The 23,369-nt window shown below is 36.5% G+C and overlaps 3 protein-coding genes across 4 annotated transcripts; 1 reads left to right on the forward strand and 2 right to left on the reverse strand.

Moving 5' to 3' along the window:
* Window positions 1-4,087: 4,087 nt before the first annotated feature.
* Window positions 4,088-17,531, reverse strand: LOC108811845 (BEACH domain-containing protein B). Of its 2 annotated transcripts, XM_056987390.1 has the most exons (28): window positions 17,306-17,531; window positions 16,721-17,176; window positions 16,458-16,616; window positions 16,212-16,361; window positions 15,652-15,807; window positions 15,496-15,537; window positions 15,062-15,406; window positions 14,472-14,645; window positions 14,214-14,374; window positions 13,754-14,072; window positions 13,221-13,647; window positions 12,612-12,946; window positions 12,277-12,461; window positions 11,349-11,610; window positions 11,049-11,240; window positions 10,748-10,966; window positions 10,493-10,669; window positions 9,961-10,076; window positions 8,157-9,522; window positions 7,771-8,076; window positions 7,235-7,687; window positions 7,103-7,149; window positions 6,925-7,018; window positions 6,617-6,823; window positions 6,145-6,270; window positions 5,627-5,998; window positions 5,314-5,545; window positions 4,088-5,011 (listed from the first exon to the last, which is right to left on the reverse strand). In XM_056987390.1, the coding sequence occupies exons 1-28, from the start codon at window positions 17,345-17,347 to the stop codon at window positions 4,329-4,331; spliced, it is 7,803 nt and encodes a 2,600-aa protein (XP_056843370.1). In that variant the 5' UTR covers window positions 17,348-17,531; the 3' UTR covers window positions 4,088-4,328. The 2 variants fall into 2 exon arrangements, with proteins under 2 accessions (XP_056843370.1, XP_056843371.1); XM_056987391.1 differs by lacking the exons at window positions 16,212-16,361; window positions 16,458-16,616; window positions 16,721-17,176; window positions 17,306-17,531 and having other exon boundaries at window positions 15,062-15,401; window positions 15,652-15,792.
* Window positions 17,532-18,557: 1,026 nt separating this feature from the next.
* Window positions 18,558-20,347, reverse strand: LOC108809942 (uncharacterized). The gene is made up of 3 exons (XM_018582074.2): window positions 20,187-20,347; window positions 19,589-19,732; window positions 18,558-18,888 (listed from the first exon to the last, which is right to left on the reverse strand). The coding sequence occupies exons 1-3, from the start codon at window positions 20,272-20,274 to the stop codon at window positions 18,677-18,679; spliced, it is 444 nt and encodes a 147-aa protein (XP_018437576.2). The 5' UTR covers window positions 20,275-20,347; the 3' UTR covers window positions 18,558-18,676.
* A 1,797-nt stretch (window positions 20,348-22,144) lies between these two features.
* Window positions 22,145-23,316, forward strand: LOC108810546 (uncharacterized). The gene is made up of 2 exons (XM_018582652.2): window positions 22,145-22,251; window positions 22,429-23,316. The coding sequence occupies exons 1-2, from the start codon at window positions 22,241-22,243 to the stop codon at window positions 22,769-22,771; spliced, it is 354 nt and encodes a 117-aa protein (XP_018438154.2). The 5' UTR covers window positions 22,145-22,240; the 3' UTR covers window positions 22,772-23,316.
* The last annotated feature ends 53 nt before the right edge of the window (window positions 23,317-23,369 follow it).

Here is a 23,369-nt window from a genome sequence, read left to right on the forward strand (position 1 = left end):
AGAAACAAAGAGACAGAGCATAAATCGGGAAAAGAAGGCTGAATCAGAACTGAAGAATCAGAACCAAAGAAACCCACACCGACAAGACTCTAATCCTTTCAACAAAATTTTGGATCTAAATCTAGAAAAAACCAACAGAATAGCTTTGATCAAAGATAAAAGGACATGCAAAGAATAAACCCGACCAACGGTGGCTGAAAAAGCCAAAATCGTTGGCCGGAAACACGATTCAGAATGATAGGGTTGTAGAAAGAAGGCGGAGAAGTTTTTGCTACAGTTTTATGTTTAAACATTTTTTTAGAATTGTTTAGAACTATCAATTTTTGGTTAAGAATCATGGGTTTGATTTGACTTTATCTTAAATGTCTATTTAACAAGAATGCCTCACGGGTTGGTCAACCACAGATAGTAATGCATGTTAACAGTGATATAGCACTGATAAAAGAGAATGGATTGTAATGGTATTTGATAATTTCTGTATAATTCAGGCATCCAAATTGAAGGGTATCAGTTGCCACAACTAAAAGAAGTTCTTCAAAGTTCGAAGACGATAAAGAATTACTTACAATTCACCATGTCACAAAAAAGGTTAAATAGGTTGACTATATTATCAGTAGAAATGATTATGGTTGAATGACTCACTTAACTAATGAGTTTAATAGATGATTTGGAGGAAAAATGCAAGAAGAACTATATTTCAATAATAAGTTCCATATAGATTGAATTTGATTTTTATGATCTATTTTTCTGTTATTTATGATTTTAATAAAACAGATATAAGGACGTATTTTAAAATTTTGGACAGTGTATAACACAATAGAGTGGCACTGGTTGGGATTGACATGGTAAACCGGTTATCCTTTTGGTTTAGTTCTTTAATAATTGATGTAGTTTTATGGTTTAGTCTTTTGGTTTAGTAATTACTATACGTAATCTCTTTCTCATGTTTGGGAGAATCAATCAAACACAAATATTATCTTCCAAACCCTTATTCTCTGTTCATCATGTTTATCATTATCCACCATCGAATCTCTGTTCTTCGGGTTGATCCTTCTTTCTTCGTGGTCATTCTCTAGATTTTGATTTACCAGTTCTCGAGCTCGCAGTGAGCTTTTGTATCGGATTTATCTATTATTACTGGGTTTACTATAACACTGGTATCAGAGCCTTCAAGCTTCGGACCAAAGAAAAAATCTATGACGAATCTGTCTCCTGAAACTCTTTGTGAGATGCTCAGCATAATTCGTGTAGCAAGAAACGATCTGAAGAAATTGCGTGTTTCAGCCTCCTTGATCTTTCCTGCACGATCAAAACCAGAAAACTGAATCTGAAGAAAAAGGCTGAAACCCCTCTCAGTTAAAATGGTGACAAAATCATCAGATGCTAGCAAGGAACGCTTCCCGTGGTTGTGAAATATCAAGAAACTTCGAAAACCCTCTGGGCAAAAAACACATGAAGTTTTGTTGGTTGAAAATCCCAAAATAGAGTAGTACCATTACGGATCTAGGTTACTTTACAGTTTAACTGTCTTAAGATAAAGTAAAACCACACTTCAATATAAGATAGAATCACTCCGATCCAATGTTGAATAACAAAGATCGATCTTATTAAGCCAAAAGTTTACTTGTGAAGAAACAATTCAAAAGCTATAACAAAAGAATTACACACACGCAGAAAGTATCAAGAAAACGAAGAACACACTATATTTTTCTGATTAATCTTCAAAAGTTTTCCTTCTCCTCTTTTATACTATGTTTCGTCGTAACAAACTCTCAACTGCATCTCAACAACTCCGGTAATTGATAGAAACGTGTCATTTATGATCTTCTATTCCTTTGCCACGTGTCATCATCGCTTTCCTATAGAAAATCTTTCTTGTTGGGAGAACCTTGACCACAAGGTTCGAAGCTGGGAACTGAAGTTGCAGATCATATAAGAACTCCCAAGTAGCTTCCTCCTCTCTTTGATTCATCCATTTCACCAAGCCTTCGTAGCTGCTCTGCCTTGCCGCTTCACCATCTTCCTCTCCAGTATCTTCTCAGGTTGTTTGATTAACACATCACTCAACACTGTTGGTAACTCAGTAGTGGTATGAACATTACCCACCAACACCTTCAGCTGTGAAACATGGAACACCGGATGGATCAGAGAAGTTGGTGGTAACTCCAGCCTTATAAGCCAAAGCACCACAACGATCAATGATCTTAACGGGACCAAAGAACTTCGGATCCAATTTGTTGTTAGAGCGAACGACTGCAGACTATTTTCTATAGGGTTGAAGCTTCATAATCACCAAGCATTTGTTGACCACCTTAGTTTGGCCATGACATTGAGGATGAAAAGCCGTAGAGTAGTTCAACGAAACACCATGTAAAGTGAACAATTCCCTCCAGAACTCGCTTACGAAAACAGTATCTTTGTCGCTTACAATAAATTGAGGGGAATCCACGTAATCTGTAGACAGTGTACAAGAAAGCCTGAGCAACCGTTGCCAGCTGTATACGGGTGAGTTAGAGCCATAAAGTGAGATGCTTTGCTCAATCTATCAACCACCACAAATCCATTGAAATATCATACCAAATAGTTGTAGGAATCCATTGAAAATCCTTCTCATAACTTTCTTGGATCATCTTCTACTCTAGACAAGGCGTCAGCTGCTAAGTTTTCCTCGCCCTATATGTAACAAATCTCATTATAGGAGTTTGGGTAACCATTGCTGCTGAATAAGGGTATTGAGACGTTGCTTCAACAAGTATTTTAAGATGCATTGATCTTTTCTGATAATGAAGTGATCATGAAGCAAGTAATGGCGCCACTTTTGGACAGCAAAGACCATTGCCAGTAGCTCCTTTTCGTATATAGACAGATGTGTGTTGCTTCCCTTTAAGATGCCTGCTAATGTATGCAAGCGGGTGACATTTCTGCGGTAACACGGCTCCAGTGCCTCTTCAATACGCATCTATCTCTACTACAAACTGCTTATTGAAATCAGGTAGTGACAACACAGGTGCTGTACACAAAGCAGACTTCAATTCTTCAAAGGCTAATTGTGCTTCCTCTGTCCAAGAAAATAAATCCTTCTTCGTTAACACTGTCAGAGGATGAGCAATACCACCAATCCTTTAACAAATCTTATGTAATAGCCTGCCAAACCCAAAAACCCTCTCAGATGCTTCAAATTTTCAGGTTAAGGCCAGTCATGAACAACTTTTATTTTATCAGGATCAGTGGAAATGCCTCTAGCTTCAATATAATGCCCCAAATACTCCACTCTTTTTAGCAAACTCGCATTTGCTCCTCTTTGCATACAGTTTATTTCTTCTCATAACCTCAGATACTCTCCTCAAGTGATGGATATGCAGCATATGCTCATGTACAGAGTTATTGTAAACGAGTATATCATCAAAGAAGATGAGAACGAATTGAGAAATGGTTTAAAAACCAAGTTCATCAGATGTTGGAAGGTTGCAGGAGCGTTTGTCAGGCCAAATGGCATTATAAGATACTCATAGTGTCAATTATGAGTCTTAAAAAGATGTCTTCTGAATGTCATTTACATCCATTCTGACCTGATAAAAACCATCTATGAGATCAATCTTTAAGTAAACCGATGATCCACCTAGTTCATCCATAAGATCTTCAATTAAAGGGATGGAAAAACGGTCCTTCATTGTTAAGCTGCTAAGATTCTCGTAGTCAACACACAAACTCCAAGAATTATCTTTTTTCTTCACTAAGACCACCAGAGACGCGTAGGGGCTGGAACTCGCGGGAAGCTTCTGCATGGGATCTATCTATCGTTACTGGGTTTACCGTAACAATATCAAAATTTATTTACAAGTTTATATGAGTGATAGTGGTTTGGATGATTCATTATGTTATCGAAAAGATTCAAAGGGTTTCTGTAGTTTGAGATGGTAGATTTTTAAATGTTGAAAAGGATTGAAGGATGTATGAAAGATGAGAGAGAGAGACTGCATACAAATCTAGGGTAATTACTATTAGCTCTAACTGTAAAAGGGCAGTTTTCAACGAAATGCTATGGGAAAGATGTATAGATTTTACTTTAATCCCCGAGCAATGCATACAAATCGTATTACCTCTTTAAACGCACCAAAGGCGTATATATCTATATGGTACTGTCACATCAATCAACACCTCTCTATTGTCTATGCATCTTAAATCTATTAAGATGAGATATACGGCACATTTACAAGGCAGTGAAGAGTTTGTAAAGTCCCCTCTGCGGTCTACAAGATAAGCCACAAATCGAGAACCAATGGAATCGTGGGACACAGATTTACATACAGAACATATCAAAATCTGCTTCAGGATTTTATGCTCCAGATTGGGCTTGGTTTCCGATGTTGAGCATTCTCGATCGAATAAACAAGAAGGGCTCCATCTTTGGTCCCTGCTAAGAAACACTCTTCTTGAGTTACAGTCAAAGAGGTGATTATTTTCCCAGCTCCGTTATACCGTCTTACTACTTCAAGGGAGTTCATAGACCGAACAACTATTTGTCCTTGGTCTCCGGCACTAACCAAAAACTCTCCACACTTACTTAGTTCAAGACAATTGATGCGTCCATTTGACTCGGAGCTAGCGAGATGTTTTCCGTTAATGGAATAGAGGTGCAGACTGAGATCATCATCACCGTACAGAACAATCCGTCCGTGGTGCGATGCAGCAAGCTTCGAAACTGCGCTGCCTGAGGGATGTTTTAAGGATCTTATGTATCTTCCTTCTCGCAATGTGTGGAAAACACAGGTTCCATCTTTTGACCCACTGATGACTATGTCAAGATCAGTGCTGACATATAAGCATGTTATTATATCGTCATGACCACAAAGAATATGAGAAGGAGCATCCGCGAGGACGATATCTTTCCGCAGTGCTTCTGCGTGCATATTTTTAACCCTCTTTTCAGGTGTTTTCATGCGAAGAATGTCCCACACCATCACAGTCGTATCATAGCTACCAGTTGCAAGAATGCTTGAATCAGCAGTCACTGCAGCATCAATGATATAATCAGTAAGGCCTGACTAGCTCTAACCATGAAATGTTTTGACGCGGGTTAACGAAAACTCTAATTGAATGAAAGAGTTTAACCACCTAGCTTGATACTCTAGTTGAACGAGCGTGTGGAACTGAGTGGTTTTCGAGTCAAGTCAAATTAATGTCATTTTTTATCATAATGTTGGCTAATTTCTTTCCAAGCACCATACAGTTAAAGCTTGTCTACATTATCATCTCAGCCTCTAAGTAAGCAAACTTCAAACAGGCAAAGGAAGCAGAGGACAAAGAGCATACCTGCAACACAGCTTACGACGTCTTTATGATGTCGGATGCTCTGGACTACCCGTCCATCAGTCAAGGATATGACATGAAAACTGTTCTCCCAGTTCCCGCATGAAACCAGAAAGTTTTCCAGTGGGGTTTGCATTGTTGCAAAGCATTGTGATCCAAGTTCAACATTGTCTGCAAGAGGGCTTCCAATGTTACGGGGAGAGAGAACATCTGAACCAACTCCGAAGTATGGATCCTGCAGTGACAGAGGCCTGAGCTAATGTCGTACAATGTGGTATTGAATTAACGGAATCCGAAAAGATAATGCAGAACATACCTGAGAGCTAGAGAAAGTAAAATTTCCGCCAGAATGTAGTTGAGTTGTCAACCAAATCTTGACTGACAAAATGAGACCCTGGTTAACAAGAACCATATTTGAATCTACTACACCGACATATAGAACTGATGATGGGGGGTTAGTTGTAGCTGGAAGAATGGAAGTCAAATTGATGGAAGCAGGCGCAAAGTACAACGGATGTGCAATTGGAATAGGGGGCCCTCTTCGCGGATGTTTCTTCCGGAAGATCTGGATTGGAGTTTGACCAAAATTAGCAATCTGATCTTCAATTGCTGATATTTGCAGTTCGTCTTCCATGTTTTCTACGTCAACAGCACCTTCGTATGTAAGGTAATAAAAGATATTTGCTGCCTGCAGTTAAAGGAGTAATTTAATTTTTAACAAGAACCGAATTAAGAGGTTCAACAAAAAGAAAAAAGAGGCGAGCTTATGACATATGAAGTACCACCAGTAGCGGTCAATAGATAAAGCGAGTCTGAGAAAATTAATAAGGGTACCTCCACAGCTGGTTTGCCACGCTGTTTATGTCCAAATATCAAATCAATCCATTCATGGAGATGTGAGCTAACATACTCGCTCTCTAAGGCTTCTCTATTACGAGCAATAAACATCTCTGGAGAACCCTACATATATAATTGGCAATAAAGTTCTCAAGGAGATTAAACAACGGTACATTCAGGATATCTAGAAAACAAATATAAACAAACTGTCACTACAATTCCTTCGCCCACACACTACCAAAAGGAAGTTTCAACTTTAGTTTGTTAGTACTCCTCGCTAATCTCTACATAATCATAGTTTTATAGGTGGTCTTCTTCAATAAGGACCAAAGTCACCTCATGAACATGTTTTCCATCACAAGAGTACTCTAAAGAATCATATATATAGCAACATTGTCCCACCAAACTCCAGAAACTAATTCAGCGCTCCTCTAGATTACTCTGCAAATCATGGGTGTGAGAAGCATACCTTAGCCCATGGAGGTAGACAAATATCTCCGAGAGGTTCACCGTCTTGTTTCACTCCAAGGTGGTAAGAGTTGGAATTCACCAGAAATTCAGGCATGTAGAAGAACTCAGGGATCAATTCTTTTACATCGCTTGTATTTGACAGGCAATTTCGATATGTCCCCTCAATACTTTGAAAAAGACGATCTGCGTGATCAAATTTACCACCCTGGCCACAAACAGAACTGTTAGATAATATGTCGTCCGTATACACCATTTTTCATTATAAACTCAAGAAATCTGCTAATTTTTAAAGTTGGACGCAAGTACCTGTAGACTACGATGAAGAGATGTAAATGGCTCTAATCTCAACAGGTAATACAACACACTTCCCATACTTGAATAATGGGACCCGTAATAGAAACTGCATTAAGTTCATTAACAGAAATTACTAAGGTGCAAGAGAAAAAGTATCTCTTTAGTAGAGAAAACATTCTTCAGTGCATACCTAGGTATATCAGGATCAGAGAAGCTGTGGTATCTGTCCTCAAAAACCTGACACAGCAATAAATCATTTTGCATTATTACATTCATGCCATTAACATAAGTAACTAAATACATGTCAGTGCTTTATACTAACCTCAAACCTTCTTGAATCTAAAGCTCCAACCGGTTTAGAAAGATCACGAAAGGTAGATGCTTTACTAAAATCAAGAGTCTCAGATGAGTAGTCAGCTACCACCCAAGGGAAAACAGGATACTGAGTCAAATCATTATAGGATCTGCCTGCAAGGGTGTTGAGAATCATCAAGTATTCAAAGTTTGTAATCTCTCTTCTTCTCCATCTGTCTCTCGCTGTTTCTGCCATCTCCATAGCTACACGTCTGTCAACAAAGGAAATCACAGCTGTCCTGTCCCTAGCAACACTCTTCGGAAACAGAAATTCATTCCTGGTAGAAACTATTAACATTCCGACCTCCTTTGCATTCTTTGGCGATGCAAAATTTAGAAAAACTGGGGGCACAGATTCCTGGAAGAAAATTTCCACAGCTGTGTATTGAAGCAAATATCTCGTCCAATGAACACTTTTCACCTGTCAACAGCACATCCATGAAAACACTATCAAATACGCTGGCACTGATGCACGAAATACCAAATTAGTTTGATGTTTTTTACCTTCCCTATTTTCCATCTTCTGTGACGCTTAAACTTTTTTAGTGGTCTCTGATTATTCTTTTCTGATTCTAAATCTAAGGTTGTCTCCCTCTCATAAGGTGAAGACCATTTAACAAGGTTCTGTTTACTGTCAGGTTTTGTTACATCACCACCCTTTGAAGTGCTAAAGTTCTTGAAGACAGATGATCCACCAGTTCCTTCCACCAAAAACTCCCCAGAAAAATGCAAAACATTTTTCATAACTGCCAAACAACCAGCCAGTTTCCTCTTGGGAGTTATAAGAACACAAGGAACTGATGTCAAAACCTGAGAAAAATACAAAACCAAAAGCATGTTATATATAGACACCGTATTGTTTACTCCTTCAAAATCTGCGAAATATGCACCTCGCTGGTTTCAACTTCTAAAGAAGAGGCATCTACTTTATCTTGTACAACATCCTTGAGATCACTACTGCTTCTCACAAGCTCAGAGAACTGGATTTCTGCAGACGTATCCAGTAAATTTTGCTCACTTTGACTATCGTCGTTCTCACAAGATTCTGAGCCACCGTCATCGGTTATCCTGCGAATGCCTTTCAGTAAAAATCTCTTCATCTGTTCGGGTAAATGTATCACACCAGACTTGCTTTCATTGATAACTTTTGTGGTCTCATTTTCAGTGGCAATGGAAGTAGACGGTGGATGGCACAGCCTTTCATCAAATTGATAATTCCTTCTCAACTTTGGTCTACGCCTCCATGAATCTTCTGTCCTGTCGAGTTTCCAGTGATTTACTATGTTATTAGGAAAAGGAGTTGCAGACCAAGGACCTCTTTCATCCATCAAAGATCGCAGCATGTGAATCCATTTCTCAGTAACGTTTTGCTGTTGCTCTTCCTGGCTTAATTGCACTGCAAGTCGTCTATTTTCATCCCATGTAAGAACAGTTTTTAAACCGCTTTGCAGCTCATCATCAAAAAAATTCTTGCTGTTGGATTCCAAAGATGATGCTTCATTATTCCTTTCACCAAGGGCTTGCACTTGACGAATACGGTCAGATAGTAATGTTTTCATGTATGTCGTTTCTTCAGTGACTGCAGCAAGTACACGGTCTTTGTGGATAAGATTCTGGATAGAACCCACTTCTTTGAAGATTCCACCAGATTCAGAACCGTCATCCTTACTCATACCACTGGTGGCCAGGATGGACTTTCCGCAACTTACAGTTTCACGTATCAGGTGCGATATTACATGAAAACGAGCACCATCATCTAACTTCCCATATTGGGATCTTACATAGAGCAAACAGCCAATAAAGAGATGCAGTCTACTCTTGCTTTGTTCATCATCAGCAGATAAAAAGGAAGGCAAGAGTGACGTCACCTGCTGTACACATCTAGTGGCTTTTTCCAGCGACGACATGCACAGATAAAGGGTGACAAGCCTAAAAACGATTCGTGGGCACTTCTCACTTCTTAGGAGCATAGCTTTATCAACGTTTTTGTTAATCTTTCCACTTAATGCATTGCCTATTCCTCCTGAAACAACAACTGCGGCCATTTCAGCAGCTGGAACATTTAATGACTCTACTAATCCTCTCGCTCTTTGACCAATAGAGGGACCAGTAGCTAAAGATTTGGGAGACATCTTCATCGGACCCCTTCCATTAATATCACATATTATTCTCCACAAATTGTCATACAGATTCCACCATCTTTCATTGGTCATTAGTTCAGTTATTGTGGTACAAGAGTGCTGACTTTCTGTGTTTCTGGAAAATGAACGAAGAAAACAACAAGATCACCAAAGGTAAGTAAGAGAGTAAATATTGGGAATCAGTCACTGAAAAGCTTTTTCTTTACACAATATACTAGAATGTTGTACCATCTGTTAAAACAGCTTCACATATGATAAAAAAAAAATTAAAAATGAAGAAAAAACTACTAAGATCAGTGAAGAGTGAATTCAAGTAATAGGCTTTCTTTAAAATAGTGAATCACAATCCTGATTCACCCAAACTCACATGCTAATATGTTATTTTTTTGATCGGAAGGCAGTTATGTTTCTCTACAACAAAATCATGGGCTAAAAGTTAGGCTAGCACTACATGTATCCTAAAAATCGTATCAGTGGGTGTAAAGTTAGCCACATAGGAATTGATTGCATATCTTGTCCCAAATTATACACTTGAAATCCAGAGAAAACATACCTAGAGGTTTCTTCCGTCAACAATCGTTGGAAACACTCATCTAAACCCAAACTGTGGTCCTCACGGTTTTCAAGTTGTAATAAATCCTCTGAAAAATCAGTACTATTTGCCGGAAACTGCAAGGAATACATTTGACATTAAAGTTCCTACAGATAAAGGAAATAACAGATACGGTTTTAACAGGAACAAGAAACTGGATTAAACCATTTGTTAATTTAATTTTGACCTTAAATAATGAAGTTATTTGAGTTCAAAGAGATTCAAGTGAGCTTCATTTAATCCAAGATGTTTCACTGAATAATTAACCAAATACCTTCACTACCCTGGATTATTATTCATGGCGAGTACAGCTAATGATTGAATGGAAGGAGAGTTACTCTAGATAATCTAATATTCATCAAAAGATCTTAGCACAACCTGGTCTAACAATCCCGGAGAACGTGGAAAATTCCAACCAAAACATGATTTAAAACTTAGTTCAACAATCAACTGCATAATAAAAATGAAAAAAACAAAAGTAGGTTGGTCATACCAGGAGCCTACTGCCAAATTCACGAACAAGCATCTCGTCAATGAGCCGCAAGAGGTACAGCACATTGTCACGGCATGGGTGCGAAAGGAAAATATTATCTTCAGATGAGAGTTCCACCAACCGCTGAATCAAGTCCTCGTAGAGATCACGGAGAAAAGATCGGTATGGTGCATCATTCTGTGACGAAATAGAATAAGCAAAGACCAACATCCTTTTCTAAGGTATAAGAAAGCAAATAAATTCTGATTAACCTACATGTTCACAATGCAAGAGTATGAAATTCACAGTTTCCTCCAACTGCTGCCAGCCTCCCTTCACAGATAAGATATAGTGGCAGAGAACAACACAAAAGAGGCCCCTGACAAAGTGTTGCTCATTTAATGCCAAGTCATCATGATTAAGCAACTCAGATCTGTAGTCCTTTATCACATCAAGTTTCACTGACGCTGATAGCCATGCACTCCATCCAAATTCCTACACGTGCCGTTTTGTATTTTTAATTAGCGTTTTACCACTTGCATATCTGAAATTTTCAGTCATTGGTGTATATACATACCATCAAAGCTTCGACATTCATAGGATTTGAATCAAGAAGATCCAGAATGTCACTGATTATTTTCATTCGTGCTGATCCATCCTTGCAGCCTGACAGGAATTTGAAAATAAAAACAAAAATTTGTGGAAGAAGGAAGTGAGAGTTGCTTGACTTGCTTCTCTGCTTATCAGCTTGGTTGAATTTCTGCAGAACCTACAAGGAAAAAAATCTCCAATGATTTCCAACAAAATATTTAAGGAAGTTTGTAAAAAAAAAATTGAGTAGGAAAACCGATTAAAATCAGCACTCTTGAATTGATACCTGTTTGGGGCTGGCACCACCAAGAAGAACATCGAACAAGGTTGCACGCAAGTTATCTGTCTGAGGATATTGGAACAGTCTATCAGACATGGCAACAAAAACTGGTTGCGTTCTACCACCAATTTTCTTATTCCCTTGTGAAAGAAATTTAGTTCTTCCAACGGGAAGAGTGAAAAATCTAGGTCCTTTTTTCTCTGAAGGTACATCATAAAGAAGCCTTCCAAGGAACTGCAAGCTCAGTAACCTTATCGGCTCGTAATCCCTGCCAAACCCACAATGTGTAGATAGCTGAGCAACATTCTTTATGCCTCATAAAATAGAGGAAAATGTTCTCCCTGATCTAGTCTAATGCCAAACTATTAGTTATGTTCAACACAAACCATGGACAAAACATTGCAAGAGAGACGCAGATGCCAACAGAAAAAACTTATCTTTATCCAGGACTATAGCAGGAACAAATCACCTCAATAAATTTACCGAACGAGAAAACGCAAGGAGGATCTTTTGTTATGAAAGGGTATTAGGGCTTACAGTAGTCTACACTTTAATTCACCAGCCCCCATTATTTTCAACAATACTTTGACGCTTAGCAAGTACATAACTTGTTTCAAAACAAAACAGAAACATGAACAGATGATGTTTGAGCCTTTGCTCTATCAAATGATTGAAGTTCCTGTCAGTTTTACAATCTGTTAACATGCATAAGAGAGGAGAATCTATTGCTGCAAATGAACTATATGTTTCAACTGAATCAATACATTGATGTACAACAAAGCCCCTTGTTCGGTAGGATGAAAACAACGACGGCTATGCAGAAAACAGTAGACCCACCCATATTTGCAAGATTCATGTATATTTGAGAAATTGAAATCACATGTCCTAATCAACCACGACAAATATAAAAACTGGTAGGATAACAAAAACTTACCTCTGAAGAAGATTGACGAAAATGTGGCATCCACCAATAAGATTGACTTGTTCAAGAAAAGAAGCAAGGACAGATGTTTGAGAAATTGCACGAATAACCATATGCAGAACATCTTCGATGCATGCTACATCCTGGCATGTCTCGAAAAATGCTATCAAAGCTTTTACGTCCCCTGATGTGATATTCTGCCTGAAATACGTGCGGATGAAAAGTTGGAATAAAACTGAGAGTAACGACTTGAGTATAACAAAAGTTTATCATATCATGTATTTTACGCTACAGAAAAGGTGTATAAAATATAGATGACTGAAAAGGTGAATTTTATAGTGGATGACATGCCTCAGGCTCATTTCACCTAGGCTCAGTAAAAGGAGACGAATTTTATGAATTTCGTCTCTACTTGGTCTTTCTGCAATAGTTCTTGCTGGTTGCATAAGAGGCTTGCTTCCTTTAGCAGAACGGTATCTCTCCGATTCCCAGTAGAAGTTCCATACTATGTCAATAACTCTTGGGAGTCGACAAAGGCTTCCCAGAAGTCGCGGATCATTATCCAGCTGTTGAATGAGAAACATGTAAAGTTCACGCTGCACATTATAGGTTGCACGGATCCAAATGTGAGGATTAAGGAAAATGCTTGATATAGCATCCTCCACAAGCTGCTCAGCAAACCCTGGATAGAGATAGAAAAATATAACAAGAAGTTTAAAATTTATCAGCTCCTGATTTATAAACTAATACTGAATTAGCGAAGAAAAGGAAAGAATCTGACTAAATGTGCAAGATTCAGAGAACAGTGTATGAAGAATACCCATTGGAACGTTAAAAGAGTCGAAACATAATTAGAAAAATGTTTCCACTTCATGCAAAAACAACTGCGATCTATAGTACGAGAATTGATGCAATAAAGCTGCAGAATATCAAAATGATGCACTCACAACACGTACCAGATCCTGAAATAACATTGAATAGGTGTTTCAAGGATGAAAGTGTTTCTAGATTGAGTTGCTTCGGTTGAATAGACTGTAACAAAAATCCTAGTATGGGGAATCCAGAGAGAAGATGCATCTGTTGCTGATTTCCTGGATTTTCATCCAAGACAGAAGCAATAAGTTCAATAACTTCTGCTGTCATACGCTCTTCTGGAGCAGGTGTTGATGAAGTTTCCTCTTGAAGTGCTTCACTTTCACATCTATCAGTTTGTGTAATCAAAGGGAAAAAAACAGATATCCCTCCGACACAGTAAATTATCTGCTGGAGCAAGCGCCGCGAACATAGCTGAGTGCCAACCATAATATCAGCCTCAAATACGAGCCTATCTTGTAAATGATCTGACACCCGAGAAACATTAAACAATCTCCTACCATCACTCGCCTAGAAGTAGAGAAGGAAAGTTTTTTTAAATTACATTGGAAACAGAAAGTTCTTATTAAAATTGGCATAAATGGATAGAATAGAAGTACTTTAAGAGGTGTATGACCTGTGCATTGAGTCCAAAGGAAACCTTAGATGCAAGCCCATCTTTTCCATCAAGGATACCACTAGGAAATGGACTATCAGAAAAGGGACCAGTCATCTCATTCTCTAAGAATGCATACATATAGCATGGTCCTAGCGAATAGATGGCCTGAACTTGATCCGAAGACAAGGCATCATTAAACAAGTAAATTGGACCGATCTGGCCAAAAAATGGGAACACGTCTCGGATGGATTCCAGGCCTTCGTTATCTTGGATATGTGGCAACGTGATACTTGTACCAATGAAGCAACTGGTAAGTACATCAGTAACTTTTGGATAACTGAAACAAAAATGACGAAATCAAGAACTGGCCAGATAAAATAGAGCACCCAAATATACTCAATGTGACTAGTCAATATTTCTAACGATGTTAAACCGAGCCTTTAATCAAATTGGTACAAAAATATATATCTGGAATCACCTGCATCTTTCAGATGATACGAGCTCCCCATCAACATAACACCTCAGGAGGCTACCACCCCAGAAAGCTCTTCCAATACTGTGGGAAACACAAATAAAATGCCACTTCTTACTGACCAAGTTGGTGTGCACATTTACACATTGCCGTTTCAGATTCAGTGACTGAAAAAGAAAAAGAAAAACTTGCATTAAGGCGGGCGCGTCATAAGAAATTATAAATAATGAAAAAGAAACAGAGAAGTCATGTCGTTTGTCTTACAACATAAGACAATCCATCGTTCCCAACAGCGGCAAAGCAGCCCTTCCCATTTTTTGACATAAAACTGAAGATACCCATTTTTCCATCTCCACGAAAGCTTTCTACCCTAAGCCAACAGCAGAAGGAAAACCCCTTATTCATAGGCCACTGAACAGGTGTTCTGATCACAATGCCCTGCAGACGAAAATAATTTACAAAAAAGGTAAGACGTAAGAGTAAGAAATAGCCAGAGTTTGTCTACTCACCAATAAAATTGCAATACTTTAAAATGAATATCTCCGACAGATTACCACCATTTCTTGGTATCAAAATTCAAAAGATTTCAACCTCACATAGCCCCCACGATGCCTAAACTTTAACCAATTAAATTTGTCTTGGTTTCAAAAATTCAAAAGCTTTCCACCTCACATAGCCTCCACGATGTCTAAACTCTAACCAATTAAACTTGCGGCATGTTCAAAATACAGTTACAGCACCGTTCATTGAACACTGGAAACTGATTTCACCGAGAAAAGCTAAAATAAATTGTAGCAGTACGATAACACGCATATTTTATGCATATAAACTTCCACAGAGGGAAAAGCACTTACAGAATCAACCCCGTTCATGTCAAAAAAGCCTGTTGGTCCTTTCTCATTCAGCATTGACAACAAACAAGCCAATAACAGTGAGCGGTATTTCTGTTGGTTACCCACTCTTTCACTCCGGAGAAGAGCGAAGATCTTACGAATATCCTTCCCAGAAATACTGTGGCCACCAATTGTCCGAGTTAGCTGTGTTATTTTCAAGATAACACTCTCAGCATCTTCCAGAGAAAACCAATGGAGAAGAAGGTTGAGCATTCCTGCCCGAACACATGAAGCACGATTTGATATGGAATCCCTAAGGAGTTGCTGAAACAAATTTAGCCCATAACACTGCAAAGACTCGCTGCTCTGCCAAATCATAAACATCCAGAGTAAAGATATATCCCAAACCCAGAATTTAGTAAAAGAATAATCCAAATAACATGAATAGCACCAACCTTCTGAAGTACATTTAAGTAAAGTATGATAACATCTTCATTCTGAATAGGGAAAAAAATTGGAAACATGGCAGTAAGAATTAGCCGCCATTACTAGGAATAAATAAAAAAAGAGACTATGTAACTGGCAAAGTAACAACAAAACGGCATCATCACCTTTATAAGAGCACTGCCTTTATCATCAAATCTGCCATCAACAAGCATGTCAAGTAGAGCATCTAGGAGTCTTTGGGTAGGTTGCCATTGGAAGAAATCCAGCAATAAGCTTTGCAGTGTCTGATAGCCCTTACCAGCAAGGGCTTTGAAAGCAAACTGCAGGCAACAACAGGAAGCAGTGCCAAAAACAAATTATACTAGTGCAAGTAATCTTTAGGTCCAACTTAACTCGGAAAGATTTCCTAAACGATAGAATAAACATCTGTCTTTTGTTCTACTATATGACTAATTTAGATCCAAGTTTTTCATGGATTTCTTTCACCACTGCTAGAGTCCCAAATCAAGTTAAATAAAAATCACCAGAGAAAAGCCTTATCTACAAAGAGGTCCGATGATGAAACTGAGGAATTCTTACAAAATAAACATGTCGCTAAATATGCTAGAAAAATCAAATACATCCACCAAACCCATGTTATTTTACGAATCCTAAGGTGATAACTGAACAAGCGTTTTTTAAATGACCCTTATTGCAGTGAAAAGCAAAAGAACAGAAGAGTCACCTTTGAGGCGTCGTTATTTGCAAGCAGAGAAGTTAGCGTTTGGAGGACATTTAACACCAACTTCTCTCCATTTGCTTCATCGAGATTACCATTTAACAGGGACACGATGTGTAAGAAACACTCCCCATCACGAAACAGGGCTTGGTAATACTGAAGGGAAGAAACAATAGAAGACAAAAATTAGAAAAAATAAAGATGATGTCCAACTAAAGTTACAAGCACTAAGTAACAAAGTTAGGTTCATACCCTCGAGTCAGTTTTGATCAAGTCCCTCATACCGACCAATAGATCAACAGATAAGTCAACAAAATCATTTTCTCTTTCCTTCACTTGAGTGAATGTTTCTAGATATTTGGAACACACTTGTAATTTTGCTGTTTTGTCTTCCTCACACAGAGGCTTGATCTGAAAATTTGGATAAAAAAAATCTTTTTCATGCTCCTTAACAGGCTAAAAGATCAATAGAAGTATAGTAAAGACTTACAACTACTAGTTTGAAAAGAAAATACCTTCATGAGATCAATAATGTGTTTCATCACATTGTTCCTAACGGCCTTCTCCCAAAACAGCTCAAAAAGGCAATCAACACAAACAGAGCTCCGCAAAACATATGCTTTTGCATCATCCGTTGACGAGAAAAACTCTGAGAAAATCCCAATGCATGTTTCCACGCATTCAAACCAGCAATCCTCTGTATGAGACTTCTTATGAAGTGAATCATCAACTAGTACTCCACTGTCACTACTTTCTAGTAAAGGGTCAACAACACACGCAGACTTCCTACTTTCCCTGGCTTGAGTGCAAGCCAATCTGAGCACACGACAAGGTCCGTTCAATGCCTTGAAAGAAACTTTATTTTCATTCGAAAGCTGCAACGAGCGGAACAGTCGCTGTGAAAGACCGTTTGCGATACTGGGCGTAGATACAGACTGCTCAAGAGCATCTAAAAGAACAGATACACTCGGCTGCAATCACAAACAACAAAGAGAACAATCATATCGTATACACTAGCAACAATGAACAATGCTCCAGCGTTCTTATCAATTTTCAAGCAATCAACAAGAGGAAAAGCTGTGGAGAATTGAAACGCGTACCGAATGAGACGCAGTTGCATCAGAACTTGCAGGCGATTCCATTAGGGCTCAACACGCGAAATCGATTTCGTGTCAATGATCTGATTTGAGATCTATAAGCCGACGACGGTTCGATCCAACGAGAAATTATCGAAGCTTTCACATAACCGTTCTTCTTGGATCAGATCAGTGCGAAGGAGGAGAAGAATAAACCCTTCCTCAAGTCTCTCTCTGCTAATGAAAAGCATTTACCCCCAAATTCTGGAATCTGCAGAAAGAAAAAGAGTTTATAGAATTTACAAAAGCAGGTCCTTATTTTTCGTTACTTTTTATGCAATTGCCTCCCTATATTATATTTACGTCAGTTTAACCCGTTTTCTCCATAAAACTCTTTACGGGTGAGCCATTTGGGAGCATTTTTCACAATTTCTCCAGATCACTTATGCTGGTTCGTTAAATGATGTTCTTCGATAAAATGCTTTTTCCAAATGGATGAAATTCAACAATGTTGTCTATGATTCCGAACAGGCGGCCTGAAACATTTTATTAAAGATTTTAACAAAAAACAAATTTCATAAATTTAGAAGCTTTTTTAATATAAATTTTTCAAAAAAAATTAAAAGCCCTATTCCAATGTTTCATTTGGTTATCTTCAGGACCACTCTTGATTCTGAAGAAAGAAACGAATAAGAGAAGAAATATCATTGTCTTTACTTATGTGCAATGTCTTATATTTATGTACAAATTCATCTCCAAAATCTTTGGAATTTTCCAAATTTCCTCGAGATGTTGTTGCCAAGGTTCATTTGGCAAATTATAGATAAGGAGCTTGCTAAAGATTGCCACAAAGAAATGTTTTTCACAGTGTGTCATGAAGATCGATATATCTAAAGCATTTGACAGTCCGATAAATTTTCATGTTAATTAAACGCATTATCAACTCCGAATTTTAGGTTGAGTTTATATATTGGATCGATCTTTTCATATGATCATTTCAGTGACTTCATCTCGAGTACTAGTAAAGGTTAAATTAACTTCGTAGTGAGAGGGATGTTTGCTTTCACCATATTAATTTTCTTTCATGCAGATTCTCTTGAAAATGAGACTAGGTACCAAGGCGTTTCTCCCATGTATGGTAGGAGTAGGATAAAGATGATTCTTCGAACAACTTTTCTATCGGCTAAACTTAATCTCACTGTATGGGTTATTGGCAAAAATAAAATAAAATACTTAATAAATATATTGAACTTCTTTTGCAATTGGTTGACAAAATATTATTTTATCAACCATGCATGTAGGTCTTCTCTGTTTTATATATCCAAATATCACTTACATGTTTGCGTACATAAAAACACACACACCTAACACCTTATGTGAAGATTAAAAAAAAAATCAAAAAGCTGTGTCGTTGGTCATTGACGAGACTGATCGTGTTAATGAAACCCAGAAAATAATTCGAGAAGTCCAAGAGTGATAGACTGGAGTTACAAGGGATATTGAATATCTATATTGCATAAGCTTTGAGATGAAAAAATGCATTGATTTGATGCTCAAAGTGATGAAACCATCTCTAGACCTGTTTCTTATCGTTTGCCACACTTGAACTGCATTCCAATGTAAGATCTGAGTTAGAATAATTAAGAGGATGATGCAAAAATAAGAAAATTAATTTCTTGATGTAAAAAAGTTTTTTGATGAATACAAATTTAATATTCATTTAAAAATGATGCAAATATTATTAGAAAGATATTTCAGTATAAGTATTTAGAAGAATTCGGAAGGATTTGATTTTTAATAATTAGATTAGATTAAAAGGAAATTGCTACGATTTTAGCTAATTAAAAATACTCTAAAATTATGTAATTTAGATAACTTATAATTTAATTAAAAACTCCATCAAAAAATCTTAACGGCACAATAAACTTCTCCAAATGCATTATTTAAATATTTTCAATAACATTGAATTTTAAAATATAGTATAGATGTACAAATTCAAAAACAAATACTTTTTCCTTAAATGTTATGCTTGAGTGGCAAATAATTTGTCATTTTAGTACAAAATACTCAAAAGCCCAGGTTAGATATCATTCATCTATTGTAGTTCTTTCTATTAGTTATATATGTGATTACTAGAAAAATAAAACATTTGAAATATGAGTAGCGGTTGAAGATCTATATAACAAACACACTATTCTTTTTTTTGGTGCAAAAACAAAGGTATTATTCTTTTTTTTTTGGTGCAAAAACAAGCGTACTATTCATTGGTAGAAAGAACAAGTCAGAAATACTTTAAAGAATAAAAACCTGTCGCTAGATTGAGTCTTCTGTGGTACTCAGTATAAGATGGCAACGATTTCAGCATCTCGTATTTGATGTGGAGAGCAAAGAACCTTCCCGAAATATAACTTGTAACTGGTTCATAAGGTGAAACCGCGATCGAGATCCCGACTGATACATAACGATGAATTATAATTAAAATAGGTAGAATATATCTAACAATAAGTTTTTTCAAACAAAAACGATGAGTATTTTTTTGGTAAAAGTCAAAACGATGAATATAATATATTTTTGGTAAAAGATGAATATAATAATATAATTCGGAGACAACTCTTATTTCGTATGAGGCCGTTTGATCTAGAAAATATTTCGTTATGTGCAGAGTATATAACATTAGATATATGTCATATCTAAATATTTCGTTATAATTCGGAGACAGCCCTATAATAAGTGATATCACCTTAGCAATTAAAATAACAGATGTGATCATTAAATTGTAAATAGTATTTTCTAATTCTATAGATTTATGAATTTTTCAGATGTAGTACAACTTTTAAAATACAAGATAAATTTAATTAAACATAATTATATTTATATCTTGAAGGAGAGGAAACTTTAGGCTTACCCATATTCTCGAAGAAGCAACAAAAGACTAGAACCAATATCGCAATCAAACCTCCTTTTCTTGATCTCTCTTTCATTTTTAAGCCCATTTCTTCGGTTTTAGGTGTTACTTTAATAATTTTGTGATGTTTTGAAGTGGAAGGAAGTGTGATACATTTTAAGCTCTTCACATGAGTTATTTATATAAGATGCAGATGGATCCAATGGTTCCAAAGTTTCTTCATGTCAAGAAGATTAATAGTTGACCGTTGCTATCATCAAAACAGATGATTAACCGTGCTCAAGACGCTTGACTTGGATTAACTTATATTGTTGTCAAATATAACTTGCAATATGGGTTATGTTGACTTGGTGTACATTGAAGAAGAATCCATGTATATTTATAGTGAAATGACTCAACCTCTTAATTAGTTTAATTAAAAAGTATGTATTTTTGGTTTTATATGTTATATTTCTTTCTCTTAAACTAGTTACTAGGATAGTACCCGAAATTATTTTTTATTAATAAATTTATTAAAATATATGTTAGTTTACTAATATATTTAGACAAAATAGAGTTTCCGGTTTATTTTTAACTTTTTTTTTGTTTCAGTTTGGTTGCAGTTGATTATAATTTTCAATTCTAAAAATATCGGAACCGGTTGGTTATTTATGAATTTTGTTCTGATTCGGTTCAAATAAAAATGTTAATAACCTGATATTTTTTTTATCTTAACTCTGATTTAAGTATCTATATTTCAATTACAATTTCTGGTTTTTATTTTATGGGTCATGTTTTATTCTAATACTGTTATTAAATTTATTTATATAACATTTTATATTGTAGTTTACTGTTTTCATTCCTTCAAATTTTATGTTTTCTATTATGTTGTTATGTAATGGATTTTATTTACATATACACTGTATTTTGTCACTGGAATTTATGATGTAGAAATATATTTTTGCTTTTATCATCTAATTTATTATACTAAAGAGTTTTATCTTTTGTGGGTTATATTATGTGCTATATATTATTTGGATAAACTATTTATTTTATAATAGATTTTGTTTAGTTTATCATCTCTATTGTACATGGTGTTATTTTCATTTCTCAAAATTATTTGTTTTTGTCTTAATTACTTATAATTTCTTTTTGCTGGTTACCACTGGTAATCTGAAAATTTTAAAACTAAAAATAAGTTTGCTGGTCACCATTGGAAATCTGCAAATTTTAAAACTAACATAGTTGCAACCTACAACCAATTGTTTAATGGTATTCAAGAGCACGAGCTCTTCTTAACCCAACATATGCATTTTAATGAAAAGGTCACAACATAATACATAAAAGTAGCGTGTATGTATATCTAAGTGATAACATTTTCATTAAGTCCAAAACAAAATATCCCACAAAAAAATGCTTTTAAGAAATGACTGGTTCGAAGGTACAACTTGTCAATTGTGGCTTGGTATGAAAATTGGTTTAAAAGATATCTAACCGGAATTAATAATGTGTATTTATATGTTGGTTTAAATTAAGTAGTTAGTCATGTCCATATATTTAAGGAACCAAACAGATTTAAAGATCCAAACATCCACTATTCTAGAATAGGTCTAAATTTAAATGACAACTTTTAAATAATAGATAAATTTTAAGACCCTAAATTAATAGAATAGATACTATTCAACCGTTTTATTTGCTTGTTAAAATGGTTACAGTTTAATTCGTTTATCACCAATTATATATTGATAATAACGCTTCTTTCTTACCTCTATTCTACTATCTCTAACAGCTAAAAGCTCTGGTTTTCTTGTTAACTAGCTACATTACTAGAGAAATCTTGTTCTTAAATTTTGTTTAGAACATAAACGCATTTTAGGAGGTGTTAGACCATCTGCAACGCAGCATCTTAGCCAATTTTTAGCGCTAATACTTATGCAATTAGATTAAAATAATATTAAAAAGTGACATTACTCTGAGATAAAATCCTTAATTAAAGATTTTCCACGGTTGATCCTTAGTGAGCTGGCGTCCTCTTTTCTCCCCTCTCTTCTTCCATCGCCTTCCAATCCTCTCCAATGTTAATTAGGTTTCCACTTGAGTTTCTGAAAATCTTTGTCGGATCCTTTAATTAAACATCTCTCCTTCTTCTCCTCATGATTCTCTGATTCTCAATCCTCTTTTTTCTCTACCTCCTCTGTTTTTTTTCTTTCATCAATGGAGTCGTCACTGTTATTAACGAGATCATCTTCTTCCTCCCCTGCAGTTGGGTTCCTCAACCATCGTCACGTGCTATCAACTCCCATACCAACACCTTCCTTCTCCCTCCTCTGTTCTCTTCCTCCCTCGAACCCGCCACGGTACCACCTCCGTTCAAGCCGTCACAACATTCAACGGGTAATGATTCAACAACAAAGCTCTTGAAGGAGGAGGAGGGTGGTGATAAGGTCGTGTTCGAAACCAGCGGAGAGATGCCCGTTAGCTTTGATAATAGCTTGGTGAACGAAGAAGAGGAGCCTGCCAAGAAGGAAGTGTTTGAAAAAGAAGAGAAAGAGCTCATTGAGGTCATCAAAGGTCCAAAGTCCTCAACTTTATTAGCTGCTACTTAGAAAAGTTTCTAGATTTTGATTTGATGATTATTCGAGAATGTGTTAGGCATGGTTGTTGTATTGACGATATACTTAGCTCGGATGTTTAAGAGTGAGAGGATTTCGTTAGAAAGAGTGGTCTTTTAGTGAATGGCGTGGTGCTTAATGCTTAACAATGCTCAGTTCGTATTAGCGTTTGACCAAAAGAATGATATGAGGAATTGGACTCCATTGATTGGTTCGCTTCTTGCATTTGGCATGGCTCAGTTGTTAGTGAAGATGATCGAGACTGTGTTTTGTGGGGAGCAAGAACTGTGTTTTGTGTGTTATACTGAAGAAAGAATAATTAAGAGATTTTAAGGAGAACACCATTGGACATAGAATTTAGACTAGAATCCTTAATTATTCAAATTAGAAAAAGAAATAATTTAATAATAGTAAGGACTCCAATGGTGATAATACCATTGGAGTTGCTCTTAGTGGGAGTTAGATTTATAGAGAATTTGTTGATTTCAAAAGTATAGAAATTTGTTGTATTTGGAAAGAGTTGGAGAAAATTTTGCATATTGTGGAAATCCATAAAAATAAATAGCTATAATGAATTTTAAGAATCCAAAGA

The sequence above is a fragment of the Raphanus sativus genome, chromosome 6, assembly GCF_000801105.2.
Source record: "Raphanus sativus cultivar WK10039 chromosome 6, ASM80110v3, whole genome shotgun sequence".
Lineage (NCBI taxonomy): Eukaryota > Viridiplantae > Streptophyta > Magnoliopsida > Brassicales > Brassicaceae > Raphanus > Raphanus sativus.